The 14193-nt window shown below is 55.0% G+C and overlaps 2 protein-coding genes across 41 annotated transcripts in view; one reads left to right on the forward strand and one right to left on the reverse strand.

The window, feature by feature from the left end:
• Positions 1–158: 158 nt before the first annotated feature.
• On the reverse strand, positions 159–5578 carry HRC (histidine rich calcium binding protein). 12 transcript variants are annotated; one of them, XM_077980536.1, is made up of 8 exons: positions 3981–5578; positions 3418–3695; positions 2342–3273; positions 2196–2266; positions 1292–1360; positions 987–1041; positions 480–516; positions 159–293 (listed from the first exon to the last, which is right to left on the reverse strand). In XM_077980536.1, exons 1-8 carry the CDS (start codon positions 4587–4589, stop codon positions 257–259), a joined length of 2088 nt encoding a protein of 695 aa, XP_077836662.1. In that variant the 5' UTR covers positions 4590–5578; the 3' UTR covers positions 159–256. The 12 variants fall into 12 exon arrangements, with proteins under 12 accessions (XP_077836662.1, XP_077836660.1, XP_077836657.1 ...); XM_077980534.1 differs by having other exon boundaries at positions 2342–3417; positions 3682–5578; XM_077980531.1 differs by having other exon boundaries at positions 3418–5578.
• Positions 5579–7159: 1581 nt separating this feature from the next.
• The window catches only part of TRPM4 (transient receptor potential cation channel subfamily M member 4), a 48467-nt gene continuing 41433 nt past the window's right edge, over positions 7160–14193 (forward strand). For all 29 annotated transcript variants that reach the window (XR_013409946.1, XR_013409947.1, XM_077980495.1 and 26 more), the window contains exons 1-2: positions 7160–7313; positions 7605–7672. Coding sequence is in view for 14 of the 29 variants with exons in the window: in XM_077980475.1 (XP_077836601.1) it covers positions 7290–7313; positions 7605–7672 (92 nt within the window). In the remaining 15 variants the exon portion in view is untranslated. The remainder of the gene's footprint in view (positions 7314–7604; positions 7673–14193) is intronic.

Consider the following 14193-nt stretch of genomic DNA (forward strand, 5'->3'; position numbering starts at 1 on the left):
TTTGTTGACTTTTTTTTTTGGTAGGGGGGCGTGTTCAACCAACCTCCTGGAGCCAGGAGTCCAGGCCCCTCATCCCTCAAGTCTAGGTCCAGGTCCCTAGAGCCTACGCGCATTCCCTGATGCCCTGAGATTCCCAGACCCCACGTCTGACAGTGAGGTTTCGGGGAGCACGTTTATTCAGAGAAATAAATATGGCTCATGGAAAGGGGTTGGAAGGCAAGGGGAGGTACACCTGTGTCGCAGTCGAGCGGCTGGGTCAGGGTTCCGGCGTTTCCAGCATGTCCGCCAGGGCTCTGGAGAGGAGGACGCCAGAAGTTAAACAGCTGGTGTTCAAAGCTCACCCCAGGACGCTTAGAGATCATTAATCTGCCCACTTCATGGACGAGGAAATGGAGTCCCAGAGTCATCCGATAACTCATAGCGAGACAACCACTTCTCTAAACGGGGTTTCACACACTCTCCTCCCCCAATACACTTACTGATATAGGGAGGAGGAGAAATAGTCCACGTAGCTTCCTGTGGGAGAGCAGAGAAAAGAGGCTTGAGGGGTACTGCACGAGCAAAATTAGGTGGTTACTCAGTATAGCGTGCGAGATTAGTGCTACCGCCACCTCCTTTTCCCTAATTCCCTAATTCCTTCTTCAAACTGAATCCCTTCTACTGGACCCTTTTTCGTTCTGGGTGATTCCGTTCTCCAGCAGCCCCGCCCCTTCGATTCCTACTTGAGTTGACCTCGCCAATTAGGCTCTAGGCCTGCACCTCAGCCCTCCACTCATTTCTGTCCCTTGACTTCAGCAACTCCACCTGGTGTTCCTCGAGCCAGGTCCCGGCCCACGTGCTCACAGCCTTGGCCACGCCTCCTCTCTTAACCCCGCCCCACCAGCCTCCCGGGCCAGTCCCTCAGGTTTGGCTCCGCCCCCACCAGGATTCACCACGCTGGGCCTGACACCTTCCTCAGGTTTTTCCAGGGCACCGCCGATGCTCACCTGGAGTGCAGACCGTTTCGCAGACCAGCGGGCAGAGATAGCAGAACTGACAGTGCTGGGGGTGGGGACGGGGAGAGAGAGTGAGCGTGGGGCGTGGCCGGGGGGGGAGTTAGGATGGGGCCAGGACCAGACCCGGACCAGAGGCTAGGTCTAGGTTAAGGCTGGAGTCAGGATTGCTTGTGGAGTCAAGGTTGCATCGGGGTAAGGGGTTGGGTCAGAGGCCAGGATTTAGGGGTGGGGGTCCTCAGAGGGTCCCGGTGCATCCTAAGGCCCAGTGGAGCCTTGAGTGTGAGGTGAGGTCTCACCTGGCACTGGTCGCAGTGCTCACCCATGTTCTCCTCATCACAGTGACAGTTCTCACATTCAGTGCATCGCTGGGGACCAGGGGAGCCTGGTTAGACGGAAACTCTAACCCCACTTGGGAGACACCTGCCCCTGGTCCACCCCTGCACCCTGGACGCTTCCCCAGACTCTACCCTCTTTATCTCTAACACTGAGCTCTGTATCTGCCCCTGCAAATCAGCCTCTCTCCCCTCCCCTGCCCCTGGTTTGTTTCCTTTCTTCCTTCCTTCCTTTCCTTTTTTTTTTTTTTTTGAGAGGGAGTCTCTCTCTGTTGCCCAGGCTGTAGTGCAGTGGCACAACCTCGGCTCACTGCAACCTCTGTCTCCCGGGTTCAAGCAATTCTCCTGCCTCAGCCTCCTGAGTAGCTGGGATTACAGGTGCATGCAACTACGTCCGGCTAATTTTTTGTATTTTTTAGTAGAGATGGGGTTTCACCGTGTTAGCCCGGATGGTCTCGATCTCCTGACCCCGTGTTCCACCTGCCCTGGCCTCCCAAAGTGCTGGGATTACAGGGGTGAGCCACCATGCCCGGCCCTGCCCTGGTTTTCTATCTCATGGCGACCCCATGTCCCCCACTCAGGGTGGGCTCAGGTGCTCTCTCTACCCCCTTTCTCCCTATTCTCCCCCTAGACTATCAGCCCCTGTGCCGTCCCTCCTTTCCCCAACTCTCTTTGCCACAGACCCCTGTCTCTGTCCCCACACCCCAGCCTTCAGTCTGTCCTCACCTCACATGCCTACATAAGGATCTCTTCATTCAGAACTGACCCTGGCCTGACCTTGCTCTGAGCCCTCCCACAGCACCACCCCAGGGCCCCTGGGACAGATTCTGGGGACACCTTGGTGGGTGGATCTGGGCTGGGGACATACATTGCAGAAGGAGCAGTAGCCACACAGGGACCCTGGCTGGTAGTTCCCGTACTCCTGAGCGTCCTGTGGACCTGCGGGGACAGAAGGGCAGCAGTGACCCAGGCTGACTTGGTTTCTCCACACCCACACCAGCCCAGGCCACTTACCTGTGTCCTCACCGCTTTCCTCCTCACTGGAGGCACCTCCAGCCTCCTCTCTCCCGTCCAGTGGGTTGGGGATGATGGTGAAGTGGGGCTCATCTTCCTCCAGCCCCTCCTCTTCCTCCTCGCTGTGGTCTCGACTCAGTGGGGCCCCAACTTCAGCCCTCTCTTCTCTCCTCTCCTCCTCTTCTTCCTCCTCCTCCTGCTTGTTTTCCTTTTCTTCCTCTTCCTGATTCAGGCTGAGGCCATGACCTTCCTCCTCATCCTCCTCATCTTCCTGGTCCGGGCTGCCATGGTGGGTGCCTTTCGCTCCCTGCTCTGAACTTTCATCATCTTCCTCATGGGAGCCGGGATCCTCTTCCTTCTCCTTTTCCTCCTCAGAATCATCCTCCCTCAAATGGCTTCTATCCTTGACTACTGTGTGTCCTGGGGGGTGATGACTCATCTCTTTGATGGACCCTCTTTGACCATGGCCAGTTTCTCCATCTTGGTGGCTTTGCCTGTGGTTGGGGACCTGGTGGGCAAGCTCAGCGGACACCTCCTCATCTTCCTCCCTGGGGACTCTGTGGTGGTGATGGTGAGGGACGTCTGTTTTATACTCATCTTGGAAGTCCTCTTCCTCACTCTTGTGGCCTTGAGGTTGGTGGCTTGCAACACGGTGGCTGAACTGGACTGTGATCTCCTCTTCTTCCTCTTCCTCATCTACAAGGCCATGGTGGACACGTTGGGGACCCTGGTGCCAATGTTCAGTGGACACATCCTCATCTTCTTCCTCGTCTCTGTGGCCTTGGTGCCTGTGGTCAGGGACATGATTGTTGTGTTCACCTGAGACAGGCTCATCCTTTTCCTTTCTGTGGTCTTGGTGCCTGTGGGCCTGGTGTCCATACTCAGTGGAGACATCATCATCATCATCATCTTCTTCTTTGTGGCCTCGGTGTCTGTGGCTGGGGCCGTGATGGTGGTGTCCATCTGAGACATCCTCATCCTCTTCACTCCCGTGGCCTCGGTGCCTGTGGGCCTGGTGTCCATACTCAGTGGTGACATCATCATCATCATCGTCATCTTCTTCGTGGCCTTGGTACCTGTGGCTTGGGCCATGATGATGGTGTCCATCTGAGACATCCTCATCCTCTTCACTCCCGTGGCCTCGGTGCCTGTGGGCCTGGTGCCTATACTCAGTGGAGACATCATCATCATCATCATCATCATCATCATCATCATCATCATCGTCATCTTCTTCGTGGCCTTGGTGCCTGTGGCTGGGGCCATGATGGTGGTGTCCATCTGAGACATCCTCATCCTCTTCACTCCTGTGGCCTCGGTGCCTGTGGGCCTGGTGTCCATACTCAGTGGAGACATCATCATCATCATCTTCTTCTTCTTTGTGGCCTTGGTGCCTGTGGCTGGGGCCATGATGGTGGTGTCCATCTGAGACATCCTCATCCTCTTCACTCCTGTGGCCTCGGTGCCTGTGGGCCTGGTGTCCATACTCAGTGGAGACATCATCATCATCATCGTCATCTTCTTCGTGGCCTTGGTGCCTGTGGCTGGGGCCATGATGGTGGTGTCCATCTGAGACATCCTCATCCTCTTCACTCCTGTGGTCTCGGTGCCTGTAGGCCTGGTGCCTATACTCAGTGGAGACCTCCTCTTCCTCCTCCTCCTCCTCGTCCTCTTCTCCTTCATCATCTTCCCCATCATGGCCTCGGTGTCCATGCCTGAGGATATGATGGCGATGCTCACTGGACACAACTTCGTCCTCATCCTCGTCTTGATGGCTGTGGCTCCTGTGGCTGGGGAGGTGGTGCCTGTGCTCAGCTGAGTCTTCCGTGTCTTCACTCCCGTGGCCTCTGTGCCCACGGGCCTGCCCACCATGCTGTGCAAAGACCTCCTCACCTGAGACATCCTCGTCTCCAACCTCATGGTCTTGGGACCTGTGGCCTGGGAGTAGGTGCTCATATTCCTTGGGGACGTCTTCATCCTCCTTGTCACGGTCTGGGTGGCTCCAGAAATGATGTCCATTCTCTGTGGAAACATCCTTGTTCCCATCTGGATGGTTTCTCGGGCTGTGGAGGTGGTGGCCAAGCTCTGCCGATGCCTCCTGGGAGAGCCCGGTGACTCCGGCGTTGTTGTTCCAGTTGCTGAAGCCCAGCCCGGCCCCTCTCAGCTGCTGGGTCATGGCCGGGGGGAGGAGCAGGCTGGCCACCCCAGCCCAGAGGACAGCAGTGTGCAGCCATGGCCTACGGTGGCCCATGGGGACGGACAGGCAGCACTGACTCCAGCTGCCTCTGCGGCGAGGTGGACGAATGTTGGGGTCTTTGTCCCTTTGGGGTCAGTCTCTTTTTTTCTCCGTGTCTCTCCTTTGCTTTGTCCTTTCGGTCTCTGTCCACCTTCCTCTGGTCCTTGCTGCCTGGCTCTGGACACCCCTCTGAGGCTGTCCCCGGAGCCCCCTGACCCCCCTCTGGGGCCCTCCCTCCCCATTCCCCAGCCAATAGGGTCTTTCCCCTCCCCTCTCTCCGGCTAAATTTACTCTCAGCCCTGAGTTATTCTGGGTCAGTCCCCGCCTGCCGCCTCCTGCTCCTCCTCCTCCCAGCTGGGGAGGCGACCAGTGAGGGGTCTCTCCCTGGCCAGGAGATGGGGGCCAAGGGACTTGACTTTGACCTACCAACAAGCTCATGTTTGGCAGCTGCAAAGAAAAAGGCTAGACTTTTAGCAGGTTTTTGGGGGAGCCTGGGGCACCTGGGGGAGGCAGAAGAGACTTATCAGAGGGGAGAGGCCCCTCGCATGGAAGGACTGGGGGTTTGACTGTGGGGTGCTTCCAGCCGGAATGACACGCGCTGGTGAGAGAGTGATGCCAATGTTGAGGCCCTGGAAGGGGGGGAAAGGAACATGGCCCCCAACACACGTGCCCATGACCTCCTGTCCCTGGAACTCAGATTTGGGGGCAGGAACTGGGCTAGGCCAGGGCTATAAATACAGCTGGGAGGGGTAGGGGGACTCAGGTTACGGAGGCCACAGCTGTCCCCGTCACAGAGGGCTGGCAGGAGACAAGTGGCCTTGCCCGTCTCTGTGTTTCAGTATCTCCTGCTCCTCACCGGTCATGACTGCCCCCACTACCATCTCCCTTCCTGTTCACAGGTCCTCCTCTCTCTTCCATTCCGTCATCTGCTCTCTCAGGGTCCCTGTCCCTCCTCCGTGGCATTGCCTCTCCCTCTCCCTCTGGGCTTTCGTCCCGCTCTCATCTGAGTGTCTGTCCTCCACCCAAGTCTGTGTCCCTCTCTCTCCCCTGTGCCCTCTCCCCTAAATCTCTGGCCCCTCCTTTCTGAGTTCCTGCCCTTTGCCCAATTCTTTGGTTTTTCATCCTCCTCTGCCCCTTGCCTCAGTCAAGGTGTCTCCTCCCCATCTCTGGCATCCACCTCTCTGGGTCTCTGTCCCCCACTCTCTCGGAGTCTCTGTCCACCTCTCCCTGGGTCTCTGTCCTCCTCTCCCTGGGTCTCTGTCCTCCTCTCTCTCTGGGTTTCCCTCCCTCTCTCTCTGGGTCTCTATTCCTCTCTCTGTAGGTCTCTGTCTCTCTCTCTCTGAGTCTCTGTCCCCCTCTCTGGGTATATGTCCCCATCTCTCTCTGGGTCTCTGTCCCCTTCTCCTTGGATCTCTGCCCCTTTCTCTGGATCTCTGTTCCCCTCTCTTTCTGGGTCTCAGTTCCCCCCTCTCTCTGGGTCTCTGTCACCCTCTCTCTTGGAGTCTCTGTCCACCTTTCCCTGGGTCTCCATCCCCCTCTATCTCTGGGTATCAGTCCCCCTCTCTCTGGGTCGCTGTCCCCCTCTCTCTCCCTGGGTCTCTGTCCCCTCTCTCTGGGTCTCTGTCCCCCTCTCCCTGGGTCTCTGTCCCTCTCTGTGTCTCTGTCTCCCTTTCTCTGGGTCTCTGTCCCCCTCTCTCTGGGTCTCTGTCCCCCTCTCCCTGGGTCTCTGTCCCTCTCTGTGTCTCTGTCTCCCTTTCTCTGGGTCTCTGTCCCCCTCTCTCTGGGTCTCTGTCCCCCTCTCCCTGGGTCTCTGTCCCTCTCTGTGTCTCTGTCTCCCTTTCTCTGGGTCTCTGTCCCCCTCTCTCTGGGTCTCTGTCCCCCTCTCCCTGGGTCTCTGTCCCTCTCTGTGTCTCTGTCTCCCTTTCTCTGGGTCTCTGTCCCCCTCTCTCTGGGTCTCTCTCCCCCTCTCCCTGGGTCTCTGTCTCCCTTTCTCTGGGTCTCTGTCCCCTCTCCCTGGTCTCTGTCTCCATCTCTCTCCCTGGGTCTCTGTCCCCCACTCTCTGGGTCTCTGTCCCCCACTCTCTGGGTCTCTGTACACCCCTCCCTGGGTCTCTGTCCCCGTCTCTGTCCGGCTCTCTCTTCCCCTCTCCCTGGGTCTCTGTCCCTCTCTGTCTATCCCTGGGTCTCTCTCCCCCTCTCCCTGGGTCTCTCTCCCCCTCTCCCTGGGTCTCTCTCCCCCTCTCCCTGGGTCTCTCTCCCTCTCTGTCTATCCCTGGGTCCTTGCTGCCCCACCTTCTGATTCTCTGTCCCCTAAGTCTTTGTCTCCCTCTTTTTGGGTTAAATTGTCCCCTCCCTGTCTGGCATCCTCCGAGTCTCTGTTCCCTCTCCGCCACTGGCCCCCAACTCCTTCTGTCCCCATCTCGCTCTTGCCCTCAGAGTCTCCCCTACCTGTCTCTGGCCCCCCACAGCCCCTGGCCCGGGCCTCTGCACCCCCTAGGTCGCTGTCCCTCTGTCCCCTTATCGCGGCCTGGGACCCGCCCTCTCCCCGCCTCCCGCTTTGGCGTCTCCAAGACTCCCCGCCCCCCAGACCTCGCCCCGCCCTAGGCTGGGCTGGAAAGTGGAGGATCCGGTTTGCCCTGGGCGGGTCTGGAAGCAGAGCAGGCCGAAGGAGCGCCGGGGCCCTGGGCTGCTGGAGGTTGCGGCGGCCGCGGCAGCATGGTGGTGTCAGAGAAGGAGCAGGTGAGCGCCGGACCCGGGTCTGCGGGAGCGTGGAGCTGGGGACCTGGCCTCCAGGCTCCCAGCGCTGGACACCCAGATTCCTGGGTCAGACGAAGGAGGGGGATGGGAGGGTCCGGGTTCCAGGGTCCCTGGCATGGGGGTCGAGATTCCTGAGTCTGGAGCAGGAGGGCGCTGGGGGCCCGGACTCCTGTGTCCGTGGGGAGCGCACAGGGTGGGTGGCTCTGTGTCCCATAGGACAGAACTGGGTGCCCCCCACCCCACTTCCACCCCTACACTTGTTTCTGTCCCCAGAGCTGGATCCCCAAGATCTTCAAGAAGAAGACCTGTACGACGTTCATAGTTGACTCCACAGATCCGGGGTGAGGAGTTCGCCCCTGGACTGACCCCAGAGGGTCCGCAGCCCGCTGACCCCGCCCGCGGATGGCCACGCCCCGGCCACGCCCCTTCCCCATTCCAGGACTCGGGGACCTTCCCAAGGGCGTTCGCTGCCGGCTCTCTGCCTCTAGGAGCGTTTGGGTCTGTGTAGACACCCCCCACTCCCCGTTCGCTATTCTCGCGCTCAGGGTCAGTGTAGACGCTCAAGGGCTCGGTTCTGCTTCTTTCCTCCCCGATGTCTCTTCTGTGTGCCTTTGGCTCTTCGTGTCACTTTCTGTGTCTCTGTCTTTCCCTTTTGGGTATTTCTGTTTCATTCATTAATTTATTCGTTCATTCATTCATCCATCCATGCAAGAAACCCTCACTCAGCGCTCCCAAGGGAGGAGGTCCCTTTAGCCTAATTCAGCGGCCCTGCCAGGGTTCAAATTTCCCAGGGACACGTGCTGCGTGGCTTTGGGCAAATCATTTCACCTCTTTGGGTCCTGTTTCTCATGTGGGCAGGAAAAGAGGCTTGATCTCCCGGGGTTATTATGAGGATTAAACAAGTTAATGCTTATGATATTCCTGGCACAGTGCTCAGCAAGAACGCTGGCAAGTATCTGCAGCTCCCACTGGGAGGTGGCAATTATTACCGCGGGCAGGCGCTGTGCTTGGTGGCCGGGGACACCACTTGAGCTAGATAGGGTGTATGCGTCGGTGAGGAGCTCCTGCCTTTCAGTCATGGCCTCTCAAGCGGATCCAGGCTTTCTAGTTTTTTTCTTTTTTTTATTTTTTTGAGACGGAGTCTCGCTCTGTCGCCCAGGCTGGAGCGCAGTGGCTCATCTCTGTTCACTGCAAGCTCCGCCTCCCGGGTTCACGCCATTCTCCTGCTTCAGCCTTCCGAGTGGCTGGGACTACAGGCGCCCACAACCGCGCCCGGCTAATTTTTTTGTATTTTAGTAGAGACGGGGTTTCACCGTGTTAGCCAGGATGGTCTCGATCTCCTAACCTCGTGATCCGCCCACCTCGACCTCCCAAAGTGCTGGAATTACAGGCGTGAGCCACCGCGTCCGGCCAAATTTTTTTTTTTTTTTTTTTTTTTTTTTTTTTTAGTAAAGACGAGGTTTCTCCGTGTTAGCCAGGATAGTCTCGATCCCCTGACCTCATGATCTGCCCGCCTCGGCCTCCCAAGGCGCTGGGATTACAGGCGTGAGCCACCGCACCTGGCCCAGGCTTTCTAGTTTTTTTTTTTTTTTTTTTTTGAGACAGAGTCTGGCTTTGTCACCCAGGCTGGAGTGCAGTGGCGCGATCTCGGCTCACTGCAACATCCACCTTCTGGGTTCAAGCAGTTCTCGTGCCTCAGCCTCCCGAATAGCTGGGATTACAGGTGCCCACCACCACACCCAGCTAATTTTTTGTATTTTAGTAGAGATGGGGTTTCACCCTGTTGCCCAGGTTGGTCTTGAACTCTTGACCTCAGGCAATCCACCTGCCTTGGCTTCCCAAAGTACTGGGATTACAGGTGTAAGCCACTGCGCCCAGCCCTCTAGTTGTTTTTCAAGACAGTTTTTGGGGTAGGGGAAGTATCCACATTCCTACTTCAGTGTGTATTTTGTTAGGATTATATATTAGTGCAGTATTGCTTGTCAATTGTGGATAAATAAACAGATATGCGCTTGTTGGATGTGAGTGCTCAAAACCTTTCTACTGATGGGGCAGTGTGGTCAAGACAATTTAGGAAACTCTGGTCTGGCCTGAGGAGGAAGAAATGCAGAGGATAATTATAGTAAGGCAAGGGGTGCAGCTCCCGAGGACGAGCCACTGGGCTCTGTGGGAGCCGGAAGGAGGTGTCTGTTTAAGACTGGGAGGGGACACAGGGTGTCACTAATGGTTTCTGGAGGAGGAAGAGTGGCTAGTGAGGTGACATTTGAAAGTGGGCTGGAGAGAGGCCCATGGAAAGCGATTTGGGGCCGGGCGTGGTGGCTCACACCTGTCATCCCAACAATTTGGGAGGCCGAGGCAGGTGGATCACCTGAGGTCAGGAGTTTGAGACCAGCTTGGCTAACATGGTGCAATCCCGTCTCTACTAAAAATACAAAAATTAGCTGGGCGTGTTGGCGCACACCTGTAATCTCAGCTACTTAGGAGGCAGGAGAATTGCTTAAACCTGGGAGACGGGGGCTATAGGGAGCTGAGATCATGTCACTGTACTCCAGCCTGGGTGACAGAGCAAGACTCCATCTCAAAAAAAAAAAAAATAAAAAGAAAGAAAGAAAGAAAGTGATTTGAACAGCATGTACAAAGTCCTTGCTAAGGACCATATGGTTCAGCTTGAATATGAATCAAAGTTCAGGGTGCAGGGAGCACTGTCAAGAGAGAAGAGGCTGCAGACGAGGGCACGGCCAGAGCTTGCAGGGTGTCAGAGGCCACCCTAAGGGGCTAGGACCTTGTCCTGGGGAGCTGGGGCATCACTGCAGTGGTGGGGTTGGCTCTGGGTATGGAAAAACCTTCTGGGACTGGGAAAGGATGAACAGGAGCTCTGGAGGAGTCTGGATAGAGGGTCTGAGTGGGAGGCGTAGTGGCCTAAGCCAGGTCAGGGCTTTTGGGACACAGAGAGGAGGGGATGGGGCAAAGATTCAGGGAGCGGGAAGGCAGAGCTTGGGGACTGATGAATATGGGGAGAGAGGGGGTGCCCCCATCGGTGGATGGCTACCGGACATACGGTCTGCTGACTGGGACACAGTGGGGCTGTCCCCGAGATGGAGCTCAGGAGGGCGAGCAGGTTTGGGAAATGCCGCTAAGTGTGATGTGGGACTCTGTGCATATGAGTGGCCTAGGGGGAGCCAGGGGCATGTGGAGACTGAGACTTGGGAAAGGTCTGGACTAATGTCCAGGATCTGAGAGGTCCGAGTTGTAGATGGTAATTGAAACTGGAAATAGGTAAGACATCACAGGGAAAACAACGTGTAAAGTCAGGGGAGTTGCAAACTGGCAATTCTATAGCCAATTTTTTGTGTGTGTGTGTGTGTGTGTGTGTGTGTGTGTTTGGAATAGCATTTATTTATTTATTTATTTATTTTTTTGAGACGGAGTCTCGCTTTGTCGCCCAGGCTGGAGTGCAGTGGCCGGATCTCAGCTCACTGCAAGCTCCGCCTCCCCGGTTTACGCCATTCTCCTGCCTCAGCCTCCCGAGTAGCTGGGACTACAGGCGCCCACCACCTCGCCCGGCTAGTTTTTTGTATTTTTTAGTAGAGACGGGGTTTCACCATATTAGCCAGGATGGTCTCGATCTCCTGACCTCGTGATCCGCCCATCTCGGCCTCCCAAAGTGCTGGGATTACAGGCTTGAGCCACCGCGCCCGGCCTAGAATAGCATTTAAAAATATCTGTCTTCTGTCTCTCTTTTTTTTTTTTTTTGAGACAGGATCTCGCTCTGTTGTCCATGCTGGATTGGCACAATCATGGTTCACTGCAGCCTTGACCTGCTGGGCTCAAGCAATCCTCCCACATGAGCCTCCTGAGTAGCTGGGACCACAGGCTTGCACCACCATGCTTGGCTAATTTAAAAAATTGTTTTTGTAGAGACCGGGTCTCCTGTTAATATCAGACCAGGCTGGTATCGAACTTTTAGACTCAAGTGATCCTCCTGCCTCATCCCGCCTGCCAAAGTGCTGGAATTACAGGCGAGACCCACCATACCCGGCTACCTCTTTTTTTTTTTTTTTTTTTTTTTTTTTGAGACCGAGTCTCCCTCTGTCACACAGGCTGGAGTGCAGTGGTGCGATCTCAGCTCACTGCAACCTCCACCTCCTGGGTTCAAGCGATTTTCCTGCCTCAGCCTCCCGAGTAACTGAGATTACAGGCGCCCACCACCATGCCTGGCTAATTTTTGTAGTTTTAATAGAGATAATGTTTCACCATGTTGACCAGGCTGATCTCAAACTCCTGACCTCAAGTGATCCACCTACCTGGGCCTCCCAACGTGCTGGGATTACAGGCATGAGCCACCGTACCTGGCCCTGGCTACTTCTTTCTGTTGAGTTACTTGCCTGGCCTCTGCGCGCATTGAGTTTGAGAATCATGTAGGGAAGGCTTGCACTGGGAACATCTACACTAAAGGGAAGTGAAAAGGAAGGAAAAGCCACAAACAAGCCAGGCATGAAGGAGCTGGGGCTGGGAGGAAGGCCAGAGGGGCACGCATATCCTGCCAAGGAAAAGGTTTTCCAGAATGAGAGCCTTTCAGCTGTGGCCAGGGCCACTTGTGATACAGTCAGATGAAACCTGAATAAGGGCCGTTGTATATGGAGCCAGGCAGGTAATTGATGATTTTAATCAAGAATAATTTCAGGCCAGGCACGGTGGCTCACAGCTATAATCGCACTACTTTGGGAGGCCAAGGTGGGCTGATCACTTGAGGTCAGGAGTTGGAGACCAGCCTGGCCAACGTGGTAAAACCCCATCTCCACTAAAAATACAAAAACTAGCCAGGCACTGTGGCACATGCCTGTAATCCCAGCTGCTTAGGAGGCTGAGGCACGAGAATCGCTTGAGCCCAGGTGGCAGAGGTTGTAGTGAGCCGAGATCGTACCACTGCATTCTAGCCTGGGAGACAGAGTGAGACTCCATCTCAAAAAATAAAAATAAAAAAAAAAGAACAATTTATTTCAGTTTCTGTGGCTCCACCGAGGAAAGAGGGCAGGAGGCAAGGTGTGCAGAAGGAATAGCTCATAGCACTGAACATCAGAATTTTCCACGATTTTGGAAACGTTCTATATCCACATCCAGTACAGCAGTCCTGGCCACAGCGGGGCTACTGGGCACTTGGAATATGGTCATTGTTCCTGAAGAACTGATTTTTTTTTTTTTTTTTTTTTTTTTTTGAGACGGAGTCTCGCTCTGTCGCCCAGGCTGGAGTGCAGTGGCGCGATCTTGGCTCACTGCAACCTCCACCTCCCGGGTTCACACCATTCTCCTGCCTCAGCCTCCCAAGTAGCTGGGACTACAGGCTCCCGCCACCACGCCGAGCTGATTTTTTGTATTTTAGTAGAGACAGGGTTTCACCGTGTTGGCCAGGCTGGTCTCAAACTCCTGACCTCAGGTGATCCACCCTCCTTGGCCTCCCAAAGTGCTGGGATTATAGGCACGAACCACTGCACCTGGCCTGAATTTTTTATTTGATTTAATTTTAACTTATTAGAACAGAAAGAGCTCCATGGCTATAAAGAACCCCATGCAGCCATCATATTGGACAGCACAGGCTCTGGATTATTCCTTGAAGACCTTTTATTTTATTATTATTTTTTTTTTTGAGGCAGAGTCTCGCTCTGTTGCCCAGGCTAGAGTGCAGTGGCACAATCTTTGCTCACCACAACCTCTGCCTCCCGGGTTCAAGTGATTCCCCTGCCTCAGCCTCCTGAGTAGCTGGGTCTATAGGTGCGCACCACCATGCCCAGCTAATTTTTGTATTTTTAGTAGAGACGGGGTTTCACTATGTTGGCCAGGCTGGTCTCGAACTCCTGATCTTGTGATTTGCCCTCCTTGGCCTCCCAAAGTGCTAGGATTAGTGCGAGCCACCGCGTCCAGCCTTATTTCTTATTTTTAGTGACATGGTCTTGCTCTGTCGCCCAGGCTGGGCTGCAGTGGTATGATCATGGCTTATTGCAGCCTTGAACTCTCAGGTGTTCCTCCTGCTACAGCCCCCTAAGTAGCTGGAACCACAGGCATGCACCACCACACCTGGCTAATTTTTAAATTTTGTTTTTTAGGGATGGGGTCTCGCTCTATTGCCCAGGCTGTTCTCAAACTCCTGGGCTCAAGCAATCCTTCAGCCTTGACCTCCCAAAGTGCTGGGATTGTGCCCAGCGTCCTTGAAGTTTTGCTCAGAAGAGCAAACTTCCCCAGAAGTAGCTGCAGGGGAACTAGGGACTCCAAGGATGGAGCTGAAATGGGTGAACGGACAAAGTGGGTAAACTGAGGCATGCCAGGGCCCTGGAGGTAGACTCAGGAAGGAAGAGGACACTTTATTGTAGTTCTCACTGTGCCAGGACCTGGCCTAAGCATGTTTGGTTCATCCCATGTGTGGATCAGTTAGCCATTCTTTTAGTGTTTTTACGGCTTTGCCAAATCCTTGTAGCATCTCTGCTATCCCTTCTGTAAAATTGCTCTTAAATCTGCTCACTGGGTTTGTGTAAATATCTCCCCTGATGTCTGAACTCCTTCTGGAATCTGGAACAAAATAATTTAGATACATTTTTCTCTTTCTTCTCTTCCTTTCTTCTTTTCTTCTTTCTTTTCTTTCCTCCTTCCTTCTGTCCCTCCCTTCCTTCCTTTCCTTCCTTTCTGACTCTCTCCCTCCTTCCCTCCTTTCTTTCCTTAGTTTTTTTTTTTTTTTTTTTTTTTTTGAGATGGAGTTTCGCTCTTGTCGCCCAGGCTGGAGGGCAATGGTGTGATGGCTCACTGCAGCTTCTGCCTCCTGGGTTCAACCGATTCTCCTGCCTCAGCCTTCTGAGTAGCTGGGATTACAGGC

This window comes from Macaca mulatta, chromosome 19 (genome assembly GCF_049350105.2).
Source record: "Macaca mulatta isolate MMU2019108-1 chromosome 19, T2T-MMU8v2.0, whole genome shotgun sequence".
Taxonomy (NCBI): Eukaryota; Metazoa; Chordata; class Mammalia; order Primates; family Cercopithecidae; genus Macaca; species Macaca mulatta.